The sequence below is a fragment of the Hippocampus zosterae genome, chromosome 7, assembly GCF_025434085.1.
Source record: "Hippocampus zosterae strain Florida chromosome 7, ASM2543408v3, whole genome shotgun sequence".
NCBI lineage: Eukaryota > Metazoa > Chordata > Actinopteri > Syngnathiformes > Syngnathidae > Hippocampus > Hippocampus zosterae.
The window spans coordinates 13201048-13224133 of record NC_067457.1 but is presented as its reverse complement, the minus strand read 5'-3'; the positions used below and the strand labels follow the sequence as shown (position 1 = coordinate 13224133).

Sequence of the window (23086 nt, the reverse complement as noted above, 5' to 3'; positions counted from 1 at the left end):
GAAATTGACATCAAGTGCAAACGTCGCAGCTCGCCTGTTTTGTGGATTCATTCACGTGACATTCGCAATGCCAGCCGAAGGCACTTTGACAAAAAAAATAAAAAATATGTCAGGCCATTTGATATGCGTCATTCCTTGACTATCCTTTTTATATGACCTCCGCCCCCAGCCTTACTGGATTCCAAGTGCATCAAGGACTCGGGGTCTTCCTATTTTGGCGAGGCCAGAAGGTTTGTGAGAAAGAACACCCATCCTGTCGATGCCTCACCTCTTAAAAACGCTTGCATGCACGTGCAGACGGCAGAGTGTTCTTTGTGCATGACAGCATGTCGCTGTGCGTCTTCCACCGTGGTCTGATGATGGTCTGCTTGATGGGCTGTTGCTGCTGCGTCGTCCTGCCCGACTCTCCTGGGTTGCAGCCGGGAGCCACCGTGACAGGTGAGACTCATGGGAGACTTTATTAGGTACAACCGCACTATCTTGATTGGCTAGGGAAAGTCTGCACACCCCTGTTAAGGTTTTTGTGATATTAAAAAATGAGACACTCAAGGGTGTGGACATGGGTCACGTGATTGTCCATCATTGTACTGTATTGCAGACGGCATTGCATATCAATATCAATCATTCCACCCCACCCTGTTGATACAACATTTTCAATGGGCAGCAAAAAGTAAAAATCTTTGTTCCAGTCCACGATTGTTTTTCAATGAGCATCAGCCCAGGCAGGAACGGTGCTACTACTACTCTACTCTCCACGTCTGTGATGCTTTGTCATCAAATTCCATTCCAGTTGCCTTGAAAGGGTTTCTTCTTTTGGTGCGCTGTTTGTATTTATAGCCACGAAGAGGCCGGCGTCCATCAAAGAGGCAGGAGAAAGGAGCCTCACACTGGTGCCAACACGCTCCACGGTGGCCTCCCTTGTGCCTCCGAAGAGCACAGCGTGCTTCCTGGAAGACGTGCTGGCCGCCATGCGAGAGGCTCTCGAGGACGACGGCCAGCTGACGCCAGGCGGCGCCTCCTTATTCGGAATGTGCGCGGCTTCTAGGAGTCTAGCGGTCTTGATGGGTCTGGCGAAGGATGCAAAGAGGAACCTTGGCAGTACAGTGGAGCTCCTGCATCCCACTGAAGGTAACGATGTCACAACAAGCTGAAGCCAACATAAAATCTTTCTCATCTTCTCCACTGAAATGAAGAGAGGGGCAAGTCCATTTGGGGAATTTTGCAAGTTTTATGGCTGCAATAAATTCTGGGGCCCATTGGTGATTGTTATGACACTTCCTCATGACTGCAACTGGGTCTCAACTGTTTTAATTAGCATTTCAATGATATTCACTGTAATACAAGTGAAAAAATAAGTGAACCGTTGGCACCGTTTACTCTCCTCAGTGATTTTAGTGGAGGAGGAGGATGATCGGGAAGCACTGATTCTCGACTTTCACATTCCACAATCCCCTTTGCTCCAACACAAGTTTGTTCTGCTCTTGGCATTGGAAAGTCCCTTCAGTGGAGACGACTCGGACCAGATCACCTTCACCAGTCAGTCTCTGCTACCCAACACACAGGTAGACTCCATCGCAATTGGGTCAATTCACTGTGATATGTCCACCATGTTTCATTTGTTTGTTTTTGTTTTTTGTGGAGGTTGTGTGCATGTCAGAAGGAACGCAATATGTTCTACTGACAGGACAAACATCCATGGAACACCAAAGATGGATGCTCTCCATTGACTCCAAATCCCCTAATATGAGTATGTATTTTCTTTCTTCATTATTTTGTTAGTACATTCATACTGTTCGGTCCGAATTGGGATACAAAGTCAATCTGTTTGATTCCACATTATACATAAGTTTCATTCAATGTCATTCCACGTGATTCCCATTTTTTTCATTTAGTATTCTAGCTTTCAAAAGCAATTTCATCAGAAATAGCATTTTTCACTTTAAGATACAATAGGAATGTTTTAAGTTAAGAATGTGATCATGGAACAAAGTAAACTTGTGAGTCATGTTATGAGTGCAATTTTAAATATCATAAGTAAAAATGATAATGTAGTAGTATTTTTTTCCCTGTGTACATGCTCATCCAAATGTATTTGTCATAGAGAAAAGGATGAAAGAACTCCTTACGGATGGAAATATAAGAAGAAGCAACGTGACTCCAGTTCTTCTTTTCTCTCTTGAAGAGGATATCAGGTTTGTCCTGCATCTTGTTTTTCCCCTTTCAACGCAAACCCACATTTTTTAAATTCTGAAGTGTCAATTCCATTTCTCAATAGCACCAAAGTTTCCGGCTTATCACAGCCAAGCTCCTTCTTGTGTGAGCTGCGCCGCTTCCTGAGTGATTCCCTTCCTCACAAGAGTCCGCACGCTCCTCCACTGAGGCGGGAGTCTCTGCACGCTCCGCCCCCCATCAGCCTGGATCTCTCCTCCAGTGAGTCCGTGTTGGCGGAACTCATCAACTCGTCAGCCCAGACCGTCTTCTCCTTCACGGGCCCCACGTATCACGTCCACTGGGGAGAGCTGGCCATGCCTCCCGGCCTGCTGGATGAGCTCAGGCACGGTTTGGAGCAAACCCTTTTGCAGATCAGGGAGGTTTTACGAGACAAGGATAACGGCCAGAGGAGCATCAAGAGGCTCCAGAGGCTCTGGGAGCTTTGCGACTTTCCCATGGTGGACCCGGCAAAAGGTAATGTGCACAAAAAGTATTCGTGTAGGTCCCTTGATGATGATGATAAGGAATGGGCACCATATTGGTACTATTTCGTCGGATATGGTTTAAATGGGAATAATCTCTATGAATATGCGATCAACACTATGCATCTAGCATGTACACAATTATAAATCAATGTTACATAAATTGATTGTCTCAGCCCTTAGACTTTTTTCGACACAAACGACCTTCCGAGAGGAATTGTGGGCCATTTAGGTTCTGCAATGAAGAAGAAAAGAAAAAGACTAAGTGTTAAGAATGTGGAACAGTCGGGTGTGGGAAGAACGTGACAAATGTGTTCATCAAAATGAATAATGTTGGTTTTGCTTGAGAGTGTTCAGTGTCACAGGTGACCTCACTTAGGGGAAAGCGTAACCGAGCAAAATTTTCATGAGCGCCATTTGTTTTCCTTAAATTTAACCAAAGTAAATAAATGTTAGTTAGCTTCTCTGTGGTTGTTTTACCAACATTATTGTAGAAAGGACTGCGCGTTGCGCTTGATTTAGATTAATGTTCCAACATGGTTACATTCATTGCAATTAATTAAGCACGTTCTCTATTTAGTTGATAACTAATGGCCAAGTTTTAAGGTAGCATAATATTGTCATTGCAACATTTTTCCCTGAAACAAAGTTTCAGAAAGACACAGTTGGGACTGATGGCTTTTTCCGCCCCCTTAAGGTGAAAGCCAGTACTGCGCGTTCCTCCTGTTGAAGGCCATGAAGACGGTGGGTCGCGAGATGTTGCCGCAACTGCGGGCCACCCGTGCGGAACCCAGACCCACGGCCAGGGAAGCCACGTGCCGCCTGAGGAGCCTCACGGTCTCCCTGGAGCGTTTCGTGGTGGGTCCCAACACGGCCAACATCAACAACTGCCACGGCCAGTGCGCTTTCCCGCTGGAGAAGACCGTAAACCACGCCGTGTTGCTCAACGCGCACATTGAGAGCGGCAACGTCCACGAGCGGTCGCCGTGCTGCGTGCCTTTCGCTTACGAGTCCCTGGAGGTGGTGGACTTGAACGAACATGGCACGCTTTTCTTCACGCACCCAGATATGGTCGCAAAGGAGTGTGGTTGTCGCTAATGCTAAAGCTAATAGACACATACTGGTGTGCACTTGACTTAGTGACCACAAACACCGTTCTCTGAGCGAATTCTTTTATTGACACTTATTTATTCACAAATTTGACACTCTGGCACATATAGGAAGACGAAGTAGCTGTCCAACCAATATATCTCTAATATGCTGTTTGTTTCTATAATAATAAAACGAAAACCACACCAAAAAAATTCATTTGCGTTTCAGATCAAAATACGGTGATAAGTGATTTTTGTTGGCACAGCAACGATATTGAAATATAAGTAGTGTCACAAAAATCATGACACTTCCTTTTTTCCCTGTTTTGTTTAATACACTGTCTAACTCAAGGCCCGAGGGCCAGATCTGGCCCGCCACATCATTTTACGTGGCCCGCAAAAGCAAACCGAGCATGTCAACTTCCATGATGCTTGCTAAAGTCTGAACAAAAATTTCAAATTGTCATACATAAGCCACAATAAGAGTCATTTTTTTTTTTTACTTCTGATTTTAAAACTAGTTATCCATCAATTTGTTGTGCACTGTGTATGTAATATGTGGAGGTGATTAAACATTTATATTGTTTCCTAAAATTCATAACGGTACTCCAAGGGAAACGGTAACTACATTGTGGCCCGCGACAAAAATTACAGCTGCCGCTGTTGTGAAAGCGCTATATAAATCGGCATGTATTGTATTGTATAAAAATAAGTTAGACACCCGTGGTTTAAGGTTTCATTTGGCCAAATGTGAGGCCGTCGACGTGAGACAACTTCCACTCGACAGCACATCATTCATTTGTCCGAATGTCCCTTGAAATGAAATAGAAAAAAGGAAGCGCAAATTGACTTTTGGGACACCCAGTATATTAATTACTGTATTGTGTATAAGTATAACATGTTTGAATCCACGCGTAGTCTTACGATGCTGCAGTATTGTTTCACTGGCACGAGATGTCCTATTTTGCTTGTAATTATACAAAGGTATAATCTCAATTTGTAGTAACTAAAATGGAAGGCTTGCATCTACCTATTAACTACAAAGTACACCGTGCCTTTTTTAAACTTTCTAATCAAAAAGCATCAGTCCCAGCATATTTTCGCGGTTTTAGGTTTTTAGGCCGTTTTACTGCCTATGGGCTTTTTCCGTTTCCTTATCGCTCCAAGTTCTTCAGATCCCCACCACGATGTGAACTTGTCCCACAAGGAGATCTGGGCAAGGAAGACACATAGAAACGATGTAAATTCAATTCCTAGTTCTATGATTGTCATATCAATTCCGTTTGAGCTGACGGCATGTTCTTCTGGAATACTTTGGCCAAATTCTACCACTCTCTTGGCGGTCAAATCTGGCATGGTTAATAAGCAGACAATAAATACCTGAGTTATTGAACCATCTTGAATACTTCCAATGAAATAATTTATCCCAGTCTCTTCGACAAATATGTCAACGGCATCTATGGGACACAATGTTCAAGAAAAATATGTAAAGTGGAGATAGTCTATACACCCTTGACCTGTTCAAATGTCTTGTTTTCTGTGATAAAATGCAACTATTTGCGGACTATGGTTTATACTGTAAAACGTGTCTACAAAATGTCAGGAAAAGCCTACTAGAACATTTGAACATTTGGGGTTATGCAAATGCAGCTCAAATGGTGAAAACCAGCCTTGCACAACCACATCAGAGCATTTTGAAATTATTTATCATTATTTTTTTTTTAACTCACTGTGAAATTGATGGACCCCTGCCTCCACAAGCAGCACGATCAGCGCCAACGCCAAGCAGCGATTCATGGTGAATCCCTTCCATGGATTTGAAACCTCGTTCAGATTTTGCATGGACAAAATCCTGTCATAGGACACTGAACAAGACGCCATTCAAATTAAATTAGTTTAAAAGCAGCATGTGATCTCAAACAGTGGATGGGTTCAAGTGGAGTCAAGTCTTACTTATTTTTGCTTGCTTGTGAACTTTTAGCCTAACCTGCAAATGAGAACACTTGGTATAATTTGTGTACTGCTTTGAGCACATGTGTCTTAAAATAGACCACTGTATTAGTTTCAGTTATATTGTCTTAAAAATCAAGAGAGAGGAACATACCTTGTGTAAAAAAGCCTTCAGTTGTGCGTCCACGGTAAGTACACTTGTTGCCGGTGACGACTGTTCTTCACCGGCGAAACACACCCCGCCTGTTCGCACTTTGATTGACAGGAACAGATGATAATGGTTTCCAAGTAGGACAAATCTTGTACATTGACACTGTTTGGCCTGTAGGTGGAGCCATTAGTCACCAGTAATTAGTGTTTGGTCACACGACATCATACGCCCCCCACTCCGTCGAGCTCAGCAGCATCAGCCTGTTGGCCGCCTACTACACTGAGGCAAGTAGAGAGTTCAGCGGTGCAGTGGTTAGCGACCATACTGAAAATAAAACGTCTCCCGTGTTGTCATCTAACCAAGAGTAGTCATCCGAAATGATGTCTACACAAAACCGTAGAGACTTGCGCGCAAAGAGGATCAACAGAATCTACATAGCCTGACTGCTGTGTTCAAAGCAAACTTGAGAAAAAACGAAATATGCAACCATGGCTTAAATCCACTATAGGCTGAGTTCTAGTTTATCTTAGATGTGCACTTTATAATGTTATATTGCTCTGTTTTGAGTCCATAAAAAGAGCTGTTAAAGCAGCTGTTGTGTGACAAAATATTTTTTCACTGTTGTTGATGGACAGTAATATTGTGTGAGAGATTATGTGTGAATAACTGCTCCAAGTGAAAAATGTTCATGTAAAATTGAAAATCGAAATTTTTATTTCAGTAAATATTTGCATTTTGCACGTAGAAAATTAATTCATGATTCCATGTTGATAAGAGCATTAAGAAAAATAGGACAAAAAATGTAAAAGGAAATTCAGAAACAATAAAAAATAAATACATAAAAAAATGCGTGAGTAATCACGATTAATTTTTTGTTCATTTGAGTTAATTATGACAGTTGTGTTTTTAATTAGATTAAATATTTTAATCGTTTGACAGCTCTAATTTGTATACATGTCGTGTTCTTCACCTTTCTCAGGTAATGCTCCACTTCCACGTCCTGGGTACCAGATGCCTGAGCCTGATGGGTGCAGCTCGTACTTCTTTGGGCTTCCTGTTCCAGAAGGGGTATGTGCTTCACAACATTTATGGCAATTAATGCAAAATATTTATACAAAAGAATTTTAAAAAACGGCAACAACTTTGTTGTCAAACCCTGTTTTTCATCTTATGCTTTATTCAACATTGGTTCCAAAGATCAAAATTGGAAACAAGGCTGTCGCTGTTTCTTAGTGGAACATTAATATTTTTTCATGAAACTTTGATGTATTACTATGAAGTCACATCTGTGTATTATAATAATCAACTGCACTGTTGACTTTGCAACAGAGAAATTTAGTTGGACCAGATCCTGCAGCCCATATTGTTTTCATTTTCAATATGAATTAATATTACACAATCAAATATTAATATCTTTTTTGGGTGTGTTTTGTTTTTACAAAACACCAACAAGTCACAGGTTTCCAAGACGTTGACTTTGTAACTAGAGTGTTACAAGCTGCAGCTGTAACAAAGCCCTTTACAGAACAGTTAACATAAAATAACAAAATAATATATCACAGCACATAACGGTGCTGTATGTTACGCATACAGTACATTTGAAAATAAAGTTTATCCAATACAATACAATAACGTAATGGACAGTAATGCAATCATAACCACTATTCCTGCATACGGTTTGTTGTTTGAACAATTGCTTGATGAAAGAGGAGAGAATCAAAGTGTCCTTTTACCAGTGCGTCAGAGACATCCTGCTAAAAGTGTGCACACGTCAACTGCAAGCTAAGATTGAAAATAAACACGAAGCTGTAGTGTACATTGACGAAAAAGAAGAGATTGGTTTGATTCACTTGTCCCATCCCCATGTAAATCCCTCCAATTCCAAGGAGTGACTCTCTGTTCCAATGCTCCTCTCTCGGCTCCATCGGCCATCCATCTAGCTGCACCAACGCAAACTGTCCAACAGTTTACAGGGCTGTAAAAAATGCTGCCCATTACAGGTGCAAAAAACACAAAGCGCACCGGCTGTTGAACGGCGACAGTCAAATAGCACCGGCATACGCTTCGCCGAAAACCAAATCAGTGCTGGTACATGTGTGCTGCCGAGAAGGTGCAGCCACCCAAACAGATTCTTCTCATTCGCCGAATGTCGCGGCAAAATGCGGAAAACTGTCCACACAAAGGACAACAAACATCAAATGACAAAACAAAAGGCAAAAACAACAACAAGCAATGCTCTTGCCTACGGGTGCCAACAATGGCGCCAAATGTGATAACAGCGACCATTTGCTGTGCCCTAGATGGATATGGGGATCCCCGCCATGAGCAAGTGTTGCAATCAGCTAGACATGTGTTATGACACCTGTGGCTCAAACAAGTACCGCTGTGACTCCTAGTTTCGCTGGTGCCTCCACAGCATCTGCACCGATCTCAGGAAGAGCCTTGGTTTCGTGTCCAAAGTTGAAGGTTGGTATCCTCTTTCCATCCCATTTCCTCATGTTCATAATTCTCACCTTGCTGAATGTTACAGGTCCACTCTTGTACATTGTAGGAAACTGACCTGCCTTCACAGGGAAGTCAACCCTAAAACCTTCTTTACAATATGTTCGATACAGCCTCATAAGTCAAAACGCGGTATTCTGATTCATAATGTTTGTGTTAGGCAGCAAAACTCACCTATTTTTATCCATTTCAGGGGATGGCCATTTTGCCAATTGCTGTCAACTGAAAATGACATCACAGTGCCTACTAGACAGCATGATGGGTCCTACTATTTGTCGTGCTTCCAGTTTACCTTATTTTCGTAAGACAATTCTTGCATATAGCTAAGTCCTTCTTCAGCTTTGGACCTACGATAAAATTTGAACTGTAGTCACAATTTTGACTTGTATGATACCGGCGCATCTTACATTCGGTCTTCCGCTTGTTTCCGCCTTAGTTTTCTCAATAACTCGATCATAAATCTCATCGTGCTCAAATAATTACTCATGATTTCGTATACACGTTTTGTGTACAAATGGGTGCGGACACACCAATCCGATGTTTGTCAATGTGACGGACTGTAGTATCCGCCGAACTTCTTTGCTGTTTGTTGTGTACATCACTTTTGCTTGTCCCGTTCACTGATTTGTGACCCAACAGTGAATCAGAGTGATCATTTGTCAGGACAGCCTGATGCCATGACAAAACACCCCGACAACAGCTCCAACGTTATGGCGGTGCGGCCGACACCAAGCAGACGTTGCACACGACACCAAGCAGACGTTGCACACCGACTTCCCGACATCGGATTGGTGTGTCGAGGCCCTTGAAGGATTGAGAACCACTGATTCAGCAAATTCATGATGCAATTTGTAATCTGTCCTGAGTGGCAAAAAACAAAACAAAACTGCATTTACCGTCAACTATAAAACATGTGTTTTTTCTGTTCAGGGATCATTGCATTCAAAACCAGATTTTGACCATTTCATCCAACTGTTGTCGTGGTTCACAGTCCAACGTCACACATCTGCAGACAAAAAACACATTAAATGCGTGATTTTGAGTGACACGTACACACGCATGCCATGATGAAGATCACATTTCTATCTTTCTTGTAAATACACTTCTTCTGTCAATATAGACATACGAAGTGTGTCAGGCAAGTTCCAGGACTTGCCTGACACAGCCCCAAAAATCTATTTCAAATCCAAACTAAAAGATTTCCCGTTGACCTCTTCAATGTAATTGTCCTGGAATATACAATAGAACTGTGACCTTGGCACTGTACATCAGCTGTTGAATTTTTTCACAAAGGTTTTAAAATAATAATAGAGATACTTGACATATAATTTGATCAATAACTCATAATATGATAATTACATACTTCATATTATTTTTGAAAATCAATTACTGATATGAGTACAAGGCTCGAATAACTTCTTTTCCCCTTTAAGAAGCAATTCTATTTGTTACTTACCTGTGTGTCAGGACAGGGACTTGGTTGGGCATGAGAATTGTTCTTTGACATCTGGTTAAGTGCTTCCAACTTAAAAAAAAAAAAAATGGCGGCTGATTGCAATCATGTTGCCTGTTAATGCACACAACAAATGCCATCAGTACTATCACAAAATAAAATAAAAGAACGTGTGGACAAGAGAAACCATTAATAGAAGTAATTCCTGCAATGCATAAATATCTCAATGAGATTGTAATGAATGGGTTAAAAAATATTTATCAAGAGAAATAGATCTTTTAGATTGATTGTATAAAAGTCAATGTGGACTTGAGGGGTGTTCACACGGCACACATTTGCATCGGTGCTGCACCGATGTATTTTGTTGCGATATATCATACACCCGTGTAAATTTTGTGGAGCCTTCACACGTATAAAGCTGCTTACTAAAGAGACGCGTGTTAACCCCGGTGCAGCCCCACTTGCATTCACATGGCAGTTTATGCGGCCGTGCAATACAATAATAATAAGTTATAATAGCAATAATACAGAAATAAAACATGTGTATGCGTAACGTGTACTCCCTTTTCCCCGCCTTGTTTGTGACATATCGAAAAACCATGGTTTATACTTCTCCAGACAAATCAACGCTGTGGTTTATCAGACACCGTAAAAGGATGAGAGAGAGAAAGGAAAGAAGTGCAAAATACCCAGGATGCAAATTATGCAATACCCGTATGTAATCAACTCTTCTCACGCCTAGCAAGTCTACCCCTGTAGCGTTCGCATGTCCCATTTTATATCGATGCTGCCCCGCAAACTAGCATTTACTCCGGAGTAAATTTTTTAACCACCTCCCGAGTAGTGTTGAATTCGCTCCGGTTTAAGATGTTTTCAGGGGTTACACCGGTATAACTTTGTACGTGTGAATGCTCTACGAGGAGCAGCCCGTAGAGCACCAGAGTAAAAGCTGCTGTGTGAACACCCCTTTCACTCATTCAGTACCAGCCAATTCTAGACCACGTCTGAAAAGACGTTTAAAAACGTCTTTGGGAGTGAATGAGTTAAAGGCAGATGGGCCTCCCAATAGTCTGTTCTGAGATTTTTTTTTCCTCATAGGGGGATTTTCCTTCCCCTGTTTCTTCTGCTCCATATCAACAGTGCCAGTTGTGTTTTGTGAATTGATTGGACAAATATGACAGAAAAATGCTATTTAAGCTTTGTAGAAAACTCAAGGAAGGGGAACTCAAGGCCAAAAAATTCCCCTGAAGTTAGGAGTGGCCAGTTACCGAACAGTTAAAGCTTAAAGAAAATAACCTATGTTGTTGTTTTGAATTTGTGTGCTTGTTTCTTAGAGGTGTTCTGACATGCCGCTGTCTTTTCCATTTCTTTCACTATTATGCCCTTTGGCAGTGATTTTCCAAAATTACCGGTAGTCATTTTGCCTTTTGATACAATATGTGAACTATATTGAGAAAATGTTACCTTTTTTCTCCAGTTTGCCTTAATTTCCTCCTCTGTTGGTGTTCGTTGTTTCTTTGAGCTATCTTTCCAACCTGCCTTCTTCCCTGAAGCTTTCGTCTCTCGATGAGCCCTCAATATCTGCACATCTCACGCCTGTTCCTCTATCAGTTTTAGCCTTTTGGTTTTGTCTTGATTTGCTCCCCATTCAATAACCTTTTAACACCCCACATTTGCGGCTTCCTCTTGACCACCTGCAGATACCTCGGACGAGAAACCGAGCCCAATTGACCTTACTTGTTGACAGGTCTGGATTCTCGAGGGGAACATCTTGAATGATTTCCTGAGGAAATAGTGTCGTGGGAGTCGTAGGTGTCCGCTGAATCAGGATTACGATTGGGACAATATGGGGTGACACTGGCATCCAGAGTGCTTGTCCAATAAGAATTGGTGTCATGGCTTTAGGAGGAATGGTAGTGAGAGAAATGGGGAAAACTGTAATCTGGGCAAGCAAACGAAGTAGCAGGATCAGGATCACAATAAGAACGAACCACAGGGATTTCGTTCAAGATGTTGGCAACTTTGTTTTTTCCAACAGTCTTCTGCGCTCGTGTGCCATCTTGGCTTGTCGCTGAAAGTGATAATTTCTCTTTGCTTTTTCTTGCGCCACCACATGCTAACAATGCGTATTTCTTGTGCGGATCCTGAGACTCCCTGCTGCCGGAGAGCTGTCTGGAAGAGGGACTGTGACTACAGCTTCTGGAAGGTGACAATGAGGAGGAGGAAGTGGATTTCATATCAGGTTTGCAGGATCCACTTGTACTGAAATCTTGACTCTGCTGCTACACTGGCTCTCTTTGATTCTTTTTCCCATAGAGCCTCTCTTGAGTCTGGTCTGTTAGTTTACTCAAGTCTTCTATTTCCAAGTTCAAGCCCAAAGTATTGAGAATATTCTGGAGCTGTTCGCACCGCTCATCGACCTGCACCATTTCTTTTCCATCTTCCTTGGTTTTCTCCTCTGTCGGGGGAGACTGGTATCCACTACTGGAACCTAAAGAATGGTCTCGTTTGTCTTTGTCGTTCTTGTCATCATCCGACAGTGAAGGTCTGTCCCTGGGGTGCTCTTCGCTAGTGGAGAGCGCTGTGCTCTCTCCACCATTCTCTGGTAGCTACGGTTCACCGTTGCACTGAATGCTCTCGCAGCAAAGAGGCCGATCTGAATCATCCCCCACACCGGAGTGCTGGCTGTTGGAGAGCTGCTGTCAGGTTGGTCCAATTTGAAACTCAGGAATAACCAAAAGGAGGAGACAGGAGACTCGATTCTGGTACAAGGAGGGAACGAGGAGAAGCGTTCGGTTTCAGTTCTCGGCACGTAACCCTAACGATCTCCCCCTTCACCTCCTCATTTATTGGGAAAGCTACTACATAGGTGTGTCCAACCTAAAGGGTGGGGTCTGTTGAACACACACTGAACTTGTTTGACTATGTGTGTGTATGTGAGTGCAAATTACGTACATGTGTGCAATTGTCACAAAAACATCACGCCGCAGCTGGTCAAATGGGGCTACTAAGCCCCATTTGACAGCTCCTCGGATCACCTGACAGATATCCCATCAGTGTAAATCGACCTGTTCATTCCCAAGTTGCGTATTCACATAACCAACCAATTCTCTTTGTAATTATGTCAATGTCAGACCATAATCAAGGCAAAGTGTCAGGACAAATCACAGTACTCACAATGTCTTTACCCTGAAAATAAGGTGGCACAACTTTTTTAACCACCTGTAAAGAACTCGCTCTGTCTGTAACTCTGTCATATTCCCAGCTATCTTCCCACGGTTGCTTCGCCTCTTCATTAGATGATGGTGTGTTGTTAGGTGTAAATACGCAACTGCGATTTGAAACAATTGAGAGTAAGAAATTGCTTAAACGCTTCAGGAGCAACTCTTCTGCCAATGCCTGCCAATACTGGTAGGAACTCCGTGGGGGTGCGCTGTGATTATCCCCATGGTGTCGTTGAGGGCAACATCGATCTTCTTTGAATGGGTACTTCGGCACCACACTGGTGTTGTATATTCAGCTGTGCTGTAAGCAAGCGCAAGAGCACTTGTATGGAGTTTTGGGGCGTTTTTAACACAGTGATGGGTCATTTTGACCCGAGGACAACAGGAGGGTTAGGGAGCCGGGTCAAATGTGCCTGCGGGCCGTATCCGGCCCGTGGGCCATAGTTTGGGGATCCCTGGTCTATGTCATCAGCGAACCGGAGGTTGCAGATGGGTCTTCCTCCGATGGATATGGAGGTGTGGATTTGTGGAACTGTTCAAGGGCCTCGTCCATGATGTTTTCCAGAAAGACAATAGGGGTGTTCACACGGCACACATTTGCTCCGGCGCTGCACCGATGTATTTTGTTGCGATATATTTTGCACCACAGCAAATTGTGTGGAGCGTTCACACGGACAAAGCCGCTGAGCGTGACAGCACCGGCACAGCGTCGGTGCAGCCCCACTTGCGTTCACACGGCAGTTTCTGCAGCGGAGCAAAACGACAGAAAACAAATGAGCTGTCGTGTTGGTTCTTTTTAAAACGTACTGTATATACACAACTCAAGCGACTACTGGACAGGCACGCCCTTCTCCTTCTCAGTCTCCATGCCTTCTGCTCGAGAGTGACCGCCCAAGAAAACGTAAATCAACGATGACTTCAATGACACTCAGAAAAGCAAACATTAATGCACCAAACAGAAAATCAAGAGAGGAAATCACAAAATAAATTTTATGGGGGCCGGGGGGTTGTGAACAAACAAACAAGGAACAAACCATTCAGAGACAGCCAAGTCTCCTACAAAAGGAAAGATGTTACCAGCCAAGTCTTGTGTCGTTATTAAACAAACACATTACGGAAGTCCGACTGAGCGCGAAAGCAACGCATTCTCGCCATACGTACTCTTCACAAGCATTTGCTCTGGAGCAAATTTAACCCAGTTGCGTTCACACGTGCAAATTTACATCGGTGCTGCTTCGCAAACGAGCATTTGCTCCGGAGCAAATTTTTAAACCACCTCCCTGAGGCGGATCAAATTTGGTCCGGTGTAAGCCTTTTTCCGGGGCTACGCCGGAGCTAAGTTGCATGTGTGAACGCTCAACTGGGGCAGCCCCGGCGCAGCACCGGACCAAATCTTGCCGTGTGAACACCCCTATTGAATAGGACAGGGGACAGAAGACATCCTTGGCGGACACCGAACGATGTTTTGAAAAGTTCTCCCATAGTGTTGTTAATGAGAACTGCACGACTTGAGTTTGTGTAGAGTGATTGGATGACCTGGATGAGATTATTGTTAAAGTTGTCGTTTCGGAGCACCTGCCACAGCCACTCATGCCACACACGGTCAAAGGCTTTTTTTAGAGTCGATGAAGTTGTGGTAAAGGTCATGTTGATGCTGGAGGTGTTTCTCAATGAGTAATCTGATGTTAAAGATCTGCTCCGTGGTACTCCTTTTTGGTCGGAATCCTGCTTGTTCTTCTGAAATGATTTCCTCTGCCTTGCTCTTAAGTCTATTCAGGATGATCCGAAGTAGCATCTTGCTTGCGTGGCAGATCAGGCTGGTGGTCCTGTAGTTCTGACACTGCCTTGAGTTCCCTTTCTTAGGGATGGGAATAACGAGAGATTGTGTCCATGTTATGGGCCATTGCTTGGTTACCCAGATATTTTGACAGATGTGTGTGAGTACTTTTATTGTCTCATGCCCTCCTTGTTTCCAAAGCTCTGCAGGAATGTTGTCGATGCCAGGTGATTTGCCAATTTTCAGGCTCCTTACTGCCTCCTCCACTTCAGCCTGGAGTATTGGCGCGTTGGCATCTTCGCTGGTAGTCTTTGTGGCGTCTGTAATTATGTTAAGGTTGGGTTTTATTGTGAAATTGTAGAGTTCCTGGCAGTGCTCTGTCCATCTTCTGGTTACTGCTGTCTTTTCGGTTAGCAGAGCACCGTCCCCGTCTTCTATTATTGTTGCTGTGCGTTGCCATGTCTTTGTCAGTGTCTTCAATGTGGCGTATGCTGCTTTACTGTTGCCCAGTCATACAAAACGGAAAATTAACAGTAGGGAAAGTGAGAGTGTCAGAGCCAGTGTCCATTTTACTCTTGTTACGCTTATTATGTTAGTGTATGGCTGTATGCCCACCTTGTCTCTTTTCATGCGCGTAATGACGGTGGTTTCCAAATCTGAAACCATGGTCCTCAGTCAGAAAAGGGTGGAACGCCCCCTCTGGGTCAGGTAGGAGATCTTGACCCAAGTGGAGGAGTTCAAGTATCTTGGCGTCTTGTTCACGAGTGGGGGCAGTCCTACCCCCACTGGAAACGATTCCGACTTACTGCCGGCAATGCAAACCAAACTCTGACATCGGTGATATCGTGACCGAACAGCCCGTATACATATAGACTTGACTCAGTGGCTGCCTAAAGAAAACCTGGCTTCCGACATGGACACTATACCACCCAGCAAATAATCAAGCTGACCAGTTATATTGAAGATAGCTTCGAGAAGGGAAACAAGGCGTGAGTTACCTTGGTTGACCTAACTGCGGCATATGACACTGTATGGCATCTAGGCCTGATACTGAAGCTTCTCCAGATGATTCTGGACAAGCAAATGGTACACTTCCTGAGCAATATTCTGGCAAACCGAAGCTTTGTGCTAAAGACCAGCAACGGACAATGTAGTCGACCCCGCCGCTTGCGAAATGGAGTACCACAGGGATCATGCCTCTCGCCTATGCTCTTTAACATCTATATCAGCGATATGCCCAAAACGAAGTCTCATCAATATGGATATGCTGACGGTCTTGCACTATGCTACTCCCACAAAAGCTGGCGCATGGTGGAAAAATCACTAACTGCTGATATGGCACTGATATTGGAATACATGAGAATGTGGAGACTTAAATTGAGCTTGGCAAAGACTACCACCACACCTTTCCACCTAAACAACATGGAATCCAAGCACCAACTCTCTGTCTACCTGCATGGGATTCCACTCCCACATAACCCATCCCCCACGTATCTAAGAGTGAAGCTCAACCAACAGCTCACATATATAAACAGCACATAGAAGACCAGGACACGCTGGAGAGACTATGTCACCCAGCTTGTCTGGGAACGACTCAGGATCCCCCGGGGAGAGCTGGATGAAGTAGCTAGGGAGAGGGAAGTCTGGGCTTCCCTGCTAAAGCTGTTGCCCCCGCGACCCAGCCCTGGATAAGCGGTAGATGATGGATGGATGGATAGATGCTCTTTGTGCCAAAGTAACAGCTCGAAACAATCTGCTGAGACGCCTAGCTGGCTCGTCCTGGGGTGCAAGCACTCATACACTCCGTACAAGAGCTCTTGCGCTTGCTTACAGCACAGCTGAATATACACCAGTGTGGTGCCGAAGTACCCATTCAAAGAAGATCGATGTTGCCCTCAACAACACCATGGGGATAATCACAGGACGTCTGCGTCGCACCCCCACGGAGTTCCTACCAGTATTGGCAGGCATTGCCCCAGCCAGCTTACATAGAAAAAAAAGCTACCCACTGCCTTCCTCAGCATGCTGTGCTAGACAAAAACCATGCCCTAACCTTGATCGCTGAGGTACAACCTGGAAAGCGCCAAAGGCTAAAATCTTGCCACCCTTTACCTCATCATGCTGCATAACTTCATGATTCCAACTTTAACATCCTGGAAGCGTGGAGAAGTAGCTGGGATAAAACTGCAAGACCCAACCAGTTCATGGTCCAACCTAACACCGAACCCCCACCTGGTTCAGCGCTACCCTGGAAAGTCTGGGTACGACTCAACCGCCTAAGAACTAGGGTTGGCCGTTTCAACGACAACATGTTCCGATGGGGTCTTGACGAATTACCATTCTGCGACTGTGGACCAGAACTCCAAAATGCAGAACATCTCATCTACTATTGTCCCATTCATCGACCACCAGATGGCAACTTGAACATCGCAGCACCTAATGAATCCACTGTCCAATGGCTGCAACGTCTGGACATTTAACACCACAAAGCTGCCATCATACGCGAGAGAGAGAGAGACACAATAAGGATTTTCTTTTTAAATCAAGGTTGGCTTCAGTTTGTCATCAACTGTCTTGCTACTTATAGCAACATGCACAGGAAGCACATTTCTTCATTTGGTGAATTTTGGGTTGCAGCTGTAAACTAGTTATATAAATAAATAAACAATGTGTCGACAACCTATATCAGGGGTGCCCAACCTTTTTTTGACCGAAAATCTACTTTTCAAGCAACCAAGCTCCCACGATTAACCGACCGGTGACTGCAAATACACGCATAACACACATGCATGCGCAGACGCTATGAACAGCCATAATGGCCCCTAACGAAACTGAAAAATAAAGTACATTGAATAGTTTGTGACCACTGCCTGCCTTAGTTGAGACGTAACTTTTTTTGGGTGAAATTGATAGGATGCAGTGTTCACTAACACAAAAATATACTGTATAACACACAGACACATCCTTTTTTTCCGATTTCACCCTACAGCTCCCGCGATTGATTTGCAGTCTGCGGGCTACTGGTCCGCCCCGATCGATGTATCGGGCACTCCTGACGATAATGAATTTACATTTTTTAATTGAACCAATGTAAATCAATTCCGTTTTCTGCAATATTGTAGTTCTTGAGATATACCTCTAGATACCTCATATTTATTTACCGATACCTTGAGAAAATTACAAAACGTCACACTGTGTAACCAAATTTATTTAACAATATAAAGGGAAGGAAAAAAACTATGTGCATTGTTTTCAAATAAACATTTGAGATTGGTGGGGTTTTAATCCATCCTAGCCTTCAAGCTTCTTTTGGTGATCTTGTTTTTTTCACTGGAAGAAAAGACTGTCAATCACTGCACATCTTATTGCTCCGAACCTATCGAAATACTGTCACTGTACTTACATAATATAATATGTACGACGACGCCCATGCCTGACAGTGCGTCCCGATCAAGTGCATTCAGCATGGCCTGCGAAATGGTCTCAAACAGGTCCTCGGGCTCCTGTGTGACCAAACACATTTCTAATGTACTATACAGCAAACGCCTGCAAAGTCGTTTGCATCCCGACTTATCTTAAGATTTCAATGTGACTGTTTCTTGATTACGTTTTTTTAAAATGATCTCTACATTATGGATTTTCACCTATTCCAAGTGGGAAAGCCCCTCTTTTTGAAACATAACTTACCAGGTCGGGTTCCCACAAAGATTCACACATGCCGTACATCTGCTCCGAGCAGGTCCCACTCACGACAAAGTCCTCCGTCACCATGGGACATCCGATCAAATCCAGGGAGCAGATGAAGGGCTCAAAGGTCTTCGGATCGAGCCCGGCAATCACAGGCTCGATGTAGTAAGGCCCGAACCTATCAGAGAAAAACACCATTAGATTGCATCTTGTCTGTATCCATCTTTTGAGACTAAAGTGTAGCCAAGAAAATACACACACCTCCTTTCATATAGTAGGTTCGACACCATGCTCATGAAAGTTTTGGGTTTGATCTGGCGACCCTCCTTCAGTTCATAAAGGTTCAATCGGAATTTAAGCCTCTGGGATCTGTACGCATTATCAAAAATATAAACAAACAAAAAAATTACGACACTGTTGAATTAACTCAAACTATCACACACACTTACACTGTCTGAACATCAGTGGCCAGCCCAGACAGCCCGATGTAAAGCCTCTCCCCCTTGGGGAAGAGCTTCTTAAAATCAGTTGTTACCATCTGAGCCTGGATGCCAAATCTGCGGTCGGATGCGATGGCCACACAATTCTTCCCCCTCATGGCCTGACGGCCCCTCCATTGTAAGACATAATAGACTGCATGGGGGAGGATGAAGGTGAGATACCACAATTACAGTACAGTATCAAACATTGAAAATGCTGTGAATCACATGTAAGTCATGCAGAAACAATATGAGACAAGAATTCTTTAAAATGTAATATTACACCATTTTCTGGTCACTTGAACACCAACTATGCAATGAGTGTGAGCTGAATCTACGTGGTGGGCAATTACACGTTACGTTGTGATGTCTGAACAGTACTATGCATATTAAGCTAGCTACTATACACGCTTTATATTATCAACATTTATTTTTCTCAATGAGCACTTCCTTTTCTAATATGACTTTAAACGTGCAACTGAACAACTTTGCAAACACTATGCGTATCAACATTTTTTCCAAATACTGTACGTATGTTATATATCTGGTTCGTGAAGTACATTGGCTTAATTAATTACTGACAGTTTTAAGGTGCGTTCGCGGCAACCTAGGGTAATAAAACTACAACATAGCAAGCGATTCATTCAACATGGAAGCGTGATAACAACGGCGCTGAGATCATTACAGGCTAACAATTATGTATTTGCGTATGAACTGTCTTACACATGTAAACTTACAGAACACTTTCTGAAACAGCAACAGTAGACTTTCCCAATTAAATTGGACTACATACTACATAATACGACAAAATCCTAGTGCGGCCATGCTACACATTAGCATGGCTGAGATCTCCCTTCACGTAAACATCAATTTCAAGTTTCAATCCCGTCGTTCAATAATGTTACGTGTTCCTACCATTGTAAAGATGTCGTAGTGCAATTGTCACAAATAGAACTTTACACTGAGCCTCGTTGTTTTTCTTTCAAACTAGCTTCCCGGAGTGACTATACAATTCTGAAGAAAGGCTGAGATCACACAAAAAAAGCTCGATGTGCAACAGAATGCTCGAATATGATTGGCTCTTTATGAACGATTTCATTGGTTGTCAGCATAGTTTCTTTGAGGCGAGTAAAGCGAAATAAAAAAACTGGTTGGTTCCTGTGTACTGTATGTGGTTTTATATTATGAATGCAATGTGGTGTATTTGAGGTGTGTACAAAATAGTAAGAGATTAAATAATCTTTTAACAAAGACAATTACGCATATTGGTGCTGTATTTTTCGATGTATAATATTAATATTTACCAAACTGTTTATTCTAAATTAATTAATGGGAATTACAACACGATGGGAAAAAAAGTTGCTCAATGCATTGAAAATGTGTATACTGTACTGTATTCTAATAAATATGCTACATTTTTATTGGGGGGGGGGGTAACGTCTAAATGTCACTCATGGCATTAAGAAACTCACACACATTTCATTTAAAAAAAAAGAGATTACTTCTTCATACATGACAAATACACCCAACCAGTTTTATCCGCTTGTCAGATGAGTTGATTGAAACATAATGTACATGTGTTCATGCTGTTCTTCCAACATGTCTTTTTTAATCAGTACCATCTATTTTAACGATCGTTGCCAAGCATTAGTTTATTTTACTAAACCCCCCCAAAAAAGAGTAAAATAAAATGGGGACCATAGTGAGGTTTGAACTTTCCGTGAAAAAGTAACGTACCCCACAAGCCCATGCACAAGACCATAGTGGGACGTAGACAGAAGAGTTGCTCCTGAAGCGTTTAAGCAATTTCTTACTCTCAATTGTTTCAAATCGCAGTTGTGTATTTACACCTAACAACACACCATCATCTAATGAAGAGGCGAAGCAACCGTGGGAAGATAGCTGGGAATATAACGGAGTTACAGGCAGAGCGAGTTCTTTACAGGTGGTTAAAAAAGTTGTACCACCTTATTTTTAGGGTAAAGACATTGTGAGTACTGTGATTTGTCCTGACACTTTGTCTTGATTATGGTCTGACTTTGGCATAATTACAAAGAGAATTGGTTGGTTATGTGAATACGCAACTTGGGAATGAACAGGTCGATTTACACTGATGGGATATCTGTCAGGTGATTCGAGGAGCTGTCAAATGGGGTTTTGTAGCCCCATTTGACCAGCTGTGGCGTGATGTTTTTGTGACAATTGCACACATGTACGTAATTTGCACTCACATACACACACATAGTCAAACAAGTTCAGTGTGTGTTCAACAGACCCCACCCTTTAGGTTGCACACACCTATGTAGTAGCTTTCCCAATAAATGAGGAGGTGAAGGGGGAGATCGTTAGGGTTACGTGCCGAGAACTGAAACCGAACGCTTCTCCTCGTTCCCTCCTGGTACCAGAATCGAGTCTCCTGTCTCCTCCTTTTGGTTATTCCTGAGTGTCAAATTGGACCAACCTGACAGCAGCTCTTCAACAGCCAGCACTCCCGTGTGGGGGATGATTCAGATCGGCCTCTTTGCCGCGAGAGCCTTCAGTGCAACGGTGAACCGCAGCTACCACAGAATGGTGGAGAGAGCACAGCGCTCTCCACTAGCGAAGAGCATCCCAGGGACAGACCTTCACTGTCGGATGATGACAAGAACGGCAAAGACAAACGAGACCATTCTTTAGGTTCCAGTAGTGGATACCAGTCTCCCCCGACAGAGGAGAAAACCAAGAAAGATGGAAAAGAAATGGTGCAGGTCGATGAGCGGTGCGAACAGCTCCAGAATATTCTCAACACTTTGGGCTTGAACTTGGAATATATATATATATACCTTTACGGGGTAGAGGTGACAGTCGTGCCTGTGGTGGTCGGAGCACTCGGGGCAGTGACCCCCAAACTAGATGAGTGGTTGCAACAGATCCCGGGAACAACATCGGACATCTCAGTCCAGAAATGTGCAGTGCTGGGAACAGCAAGGATACTGCGCAGAACCCTGAAGCTTCCTGGCCGCTGGTAAGAGGACCCGAGCTGAATGAGGGACGAACACCACCCAAGGGGTGAGAAGAGGATATTTATATATATATATATATATATATATATATATATATATATATATATATATATATATATATTAGGGATGTGAATCTCAGCACTGAGGACGATTCGATACACATCTCGATGCACTACCAGCGATGCGATACTTAAACGATACATGGAATTTTCTGGCTACACGATGCGATACGTTTCACCGTCTTTATGATGTGATACGACGCGATACACATTTAGTTCAAATCAATGCGATCCGATATGATACAGTGCAATTTGTTGTGATATTGTGTGTGTAATTAAACGTGATGCAAATACGCAAAGAAAAAAAGTTAAAATAAAGATGGAATTCAGTATGGTATTGCAAAAAGTAGACCACTTTATTCCTTATAAACAGTAGAACGTGTAAAACAACTTATTTAAGCCCTTTCACAATTGGGTTTTGTGCAAAGAAATGTGCGGCCGGGCAGCAAGCCTCTTGGACAGGTTGAGAGATAAAAAAAAAAAATAGCCCCTGTTCAGTCTCAATGGCGGGGAGCGGGCCGGCCCGTAGGCCGAGTGCGGCCGGGCAGCAGGCTTCTTGGACAGGTTGAGAGATAAAAAAAAATAATCCCCGTTCAGTCTCAATGGCGGGGAGCGGGCCGGCCCGGCGGCCGAGTGCGGCCTAGCAGCAGACCTCTTGGACATGTTGAGAGATAAAAAAAAAAAAATAGCCCCTGTTCAGTCTCAATGGCGGGGAGCGGGCCAGCCCGGCGGCGGAGAGAGGGCCGCACTCGGCCGCCAAGTGCGGCCGGGCAGCAGGCCTCTTGGACAGGTTGAGAGATGAAAAAAAATAGCCCCCGTTCAGTCTCAATGGCGGGGAGCGAGCCGGCCCGGAGGCCGAGTGCGGCCGGGCAGCAGGCCTCTTGGACAGGTTGAGAGATAAAAAAAAATAGCCCCCATTCAGTCTCAATGGCGGGGAGCGGGCCGGCCCGGCGGCCGAGTGCGGTCAAGCAGCAGGCCTCTTGGATAGGTTGAGAGATTAAAAAAAAAATCCCCGTTC

General features: G+C 43.5%; 3 protein-coding genes and 2 long non-coding RNA genes across 5 annotated transcripts; 2 read left to right on the top strand and 3 right to left on the bottom strand.

Annotated features, from left to right (window-relative positions):
* On the top strand, positions 1-3912 carry LOC127604169 (uncharacterized). Its single transcript, XM_052071143.1, has 7 exons — positions 1-438; positions 838-1128; positions 1387-1562; positions 1642-1747; positions 2102-2192; positions 2276-2685; positions 3391-3912. The coding sequence occupies exons 1-7, from the start codon at positions 327-329 to the stop codon at positions 3789-3791; spliced, it is 1587 nt and encodes a 528-aa protein (XP_051927103.1). The 5' UTR covers positions 1-326; the 3' UTR covers positions 3792-3912.
* Positions 3913-4001: 89 nt separating this feature from the next.
* LOC127604361 (uncharacterized) lies at positions 4002-4993 on the bottom strand. Its single transcript, XR_007963295.1, has 2 exons — positions 4506-4993; positions 4002-4444 (listed from the first exon to the last, which is right to left on the bottom strand). It is a non-coding gene; the product is annotated as an uncharacterized LOC127604361 (long non-coding RNA).
* A 154-nt stretch (positions 4994-5147) lies between these two features.
* LOC127604320 (uncharacterized) lies at positions 5148-6208 on the bottom strand. The gene is made up of 4 exons (XR_007963252.1): positions 5889-6208; positions 5738-5771; positions 5515-5649; positions 5148-5241 (listed from the first exon to the last, which is right to left on the bottom strand). It is a non-coding gene; the product is annotated as an uncharacterized LOC127604320 (long non-coding RNA).
* Positions 6209-6839: 631 nt separating this feature from the next.
* On the top strand, positions 6840-8444 carry LOC127604967 (group XIIB secretory phospholipase A2-like protein). The gene is given in 3 exon segments (XM_052072409.1): positions 6840-6953; positions 8186-8351; positions 8437-8444. Coding segments are annotated over 3 exon segments (288 nt in total).
* Positions 8445-17957: 9513 nt separating this feature from the next.
* Positions 17958-19156, bottom strand: LOC127604268 (proteasome subunit beta type-3-like). Its single transcript, XM_052071311.1, is given in 6 exon segments — positions 17958-18171; positions 18245-18344; positions 18529-18706; positions 18790-18897; positions 18978-19131; positions 19134-19156. Coding segments are annotated over 6 exon segments (594 nt in total). The 5' UTR covers position 19156; the 3' UTR covers positions 17958-18139.
* Between the last annotated feature and the right edge of the window lie 3930 nt (positions 19157-23086).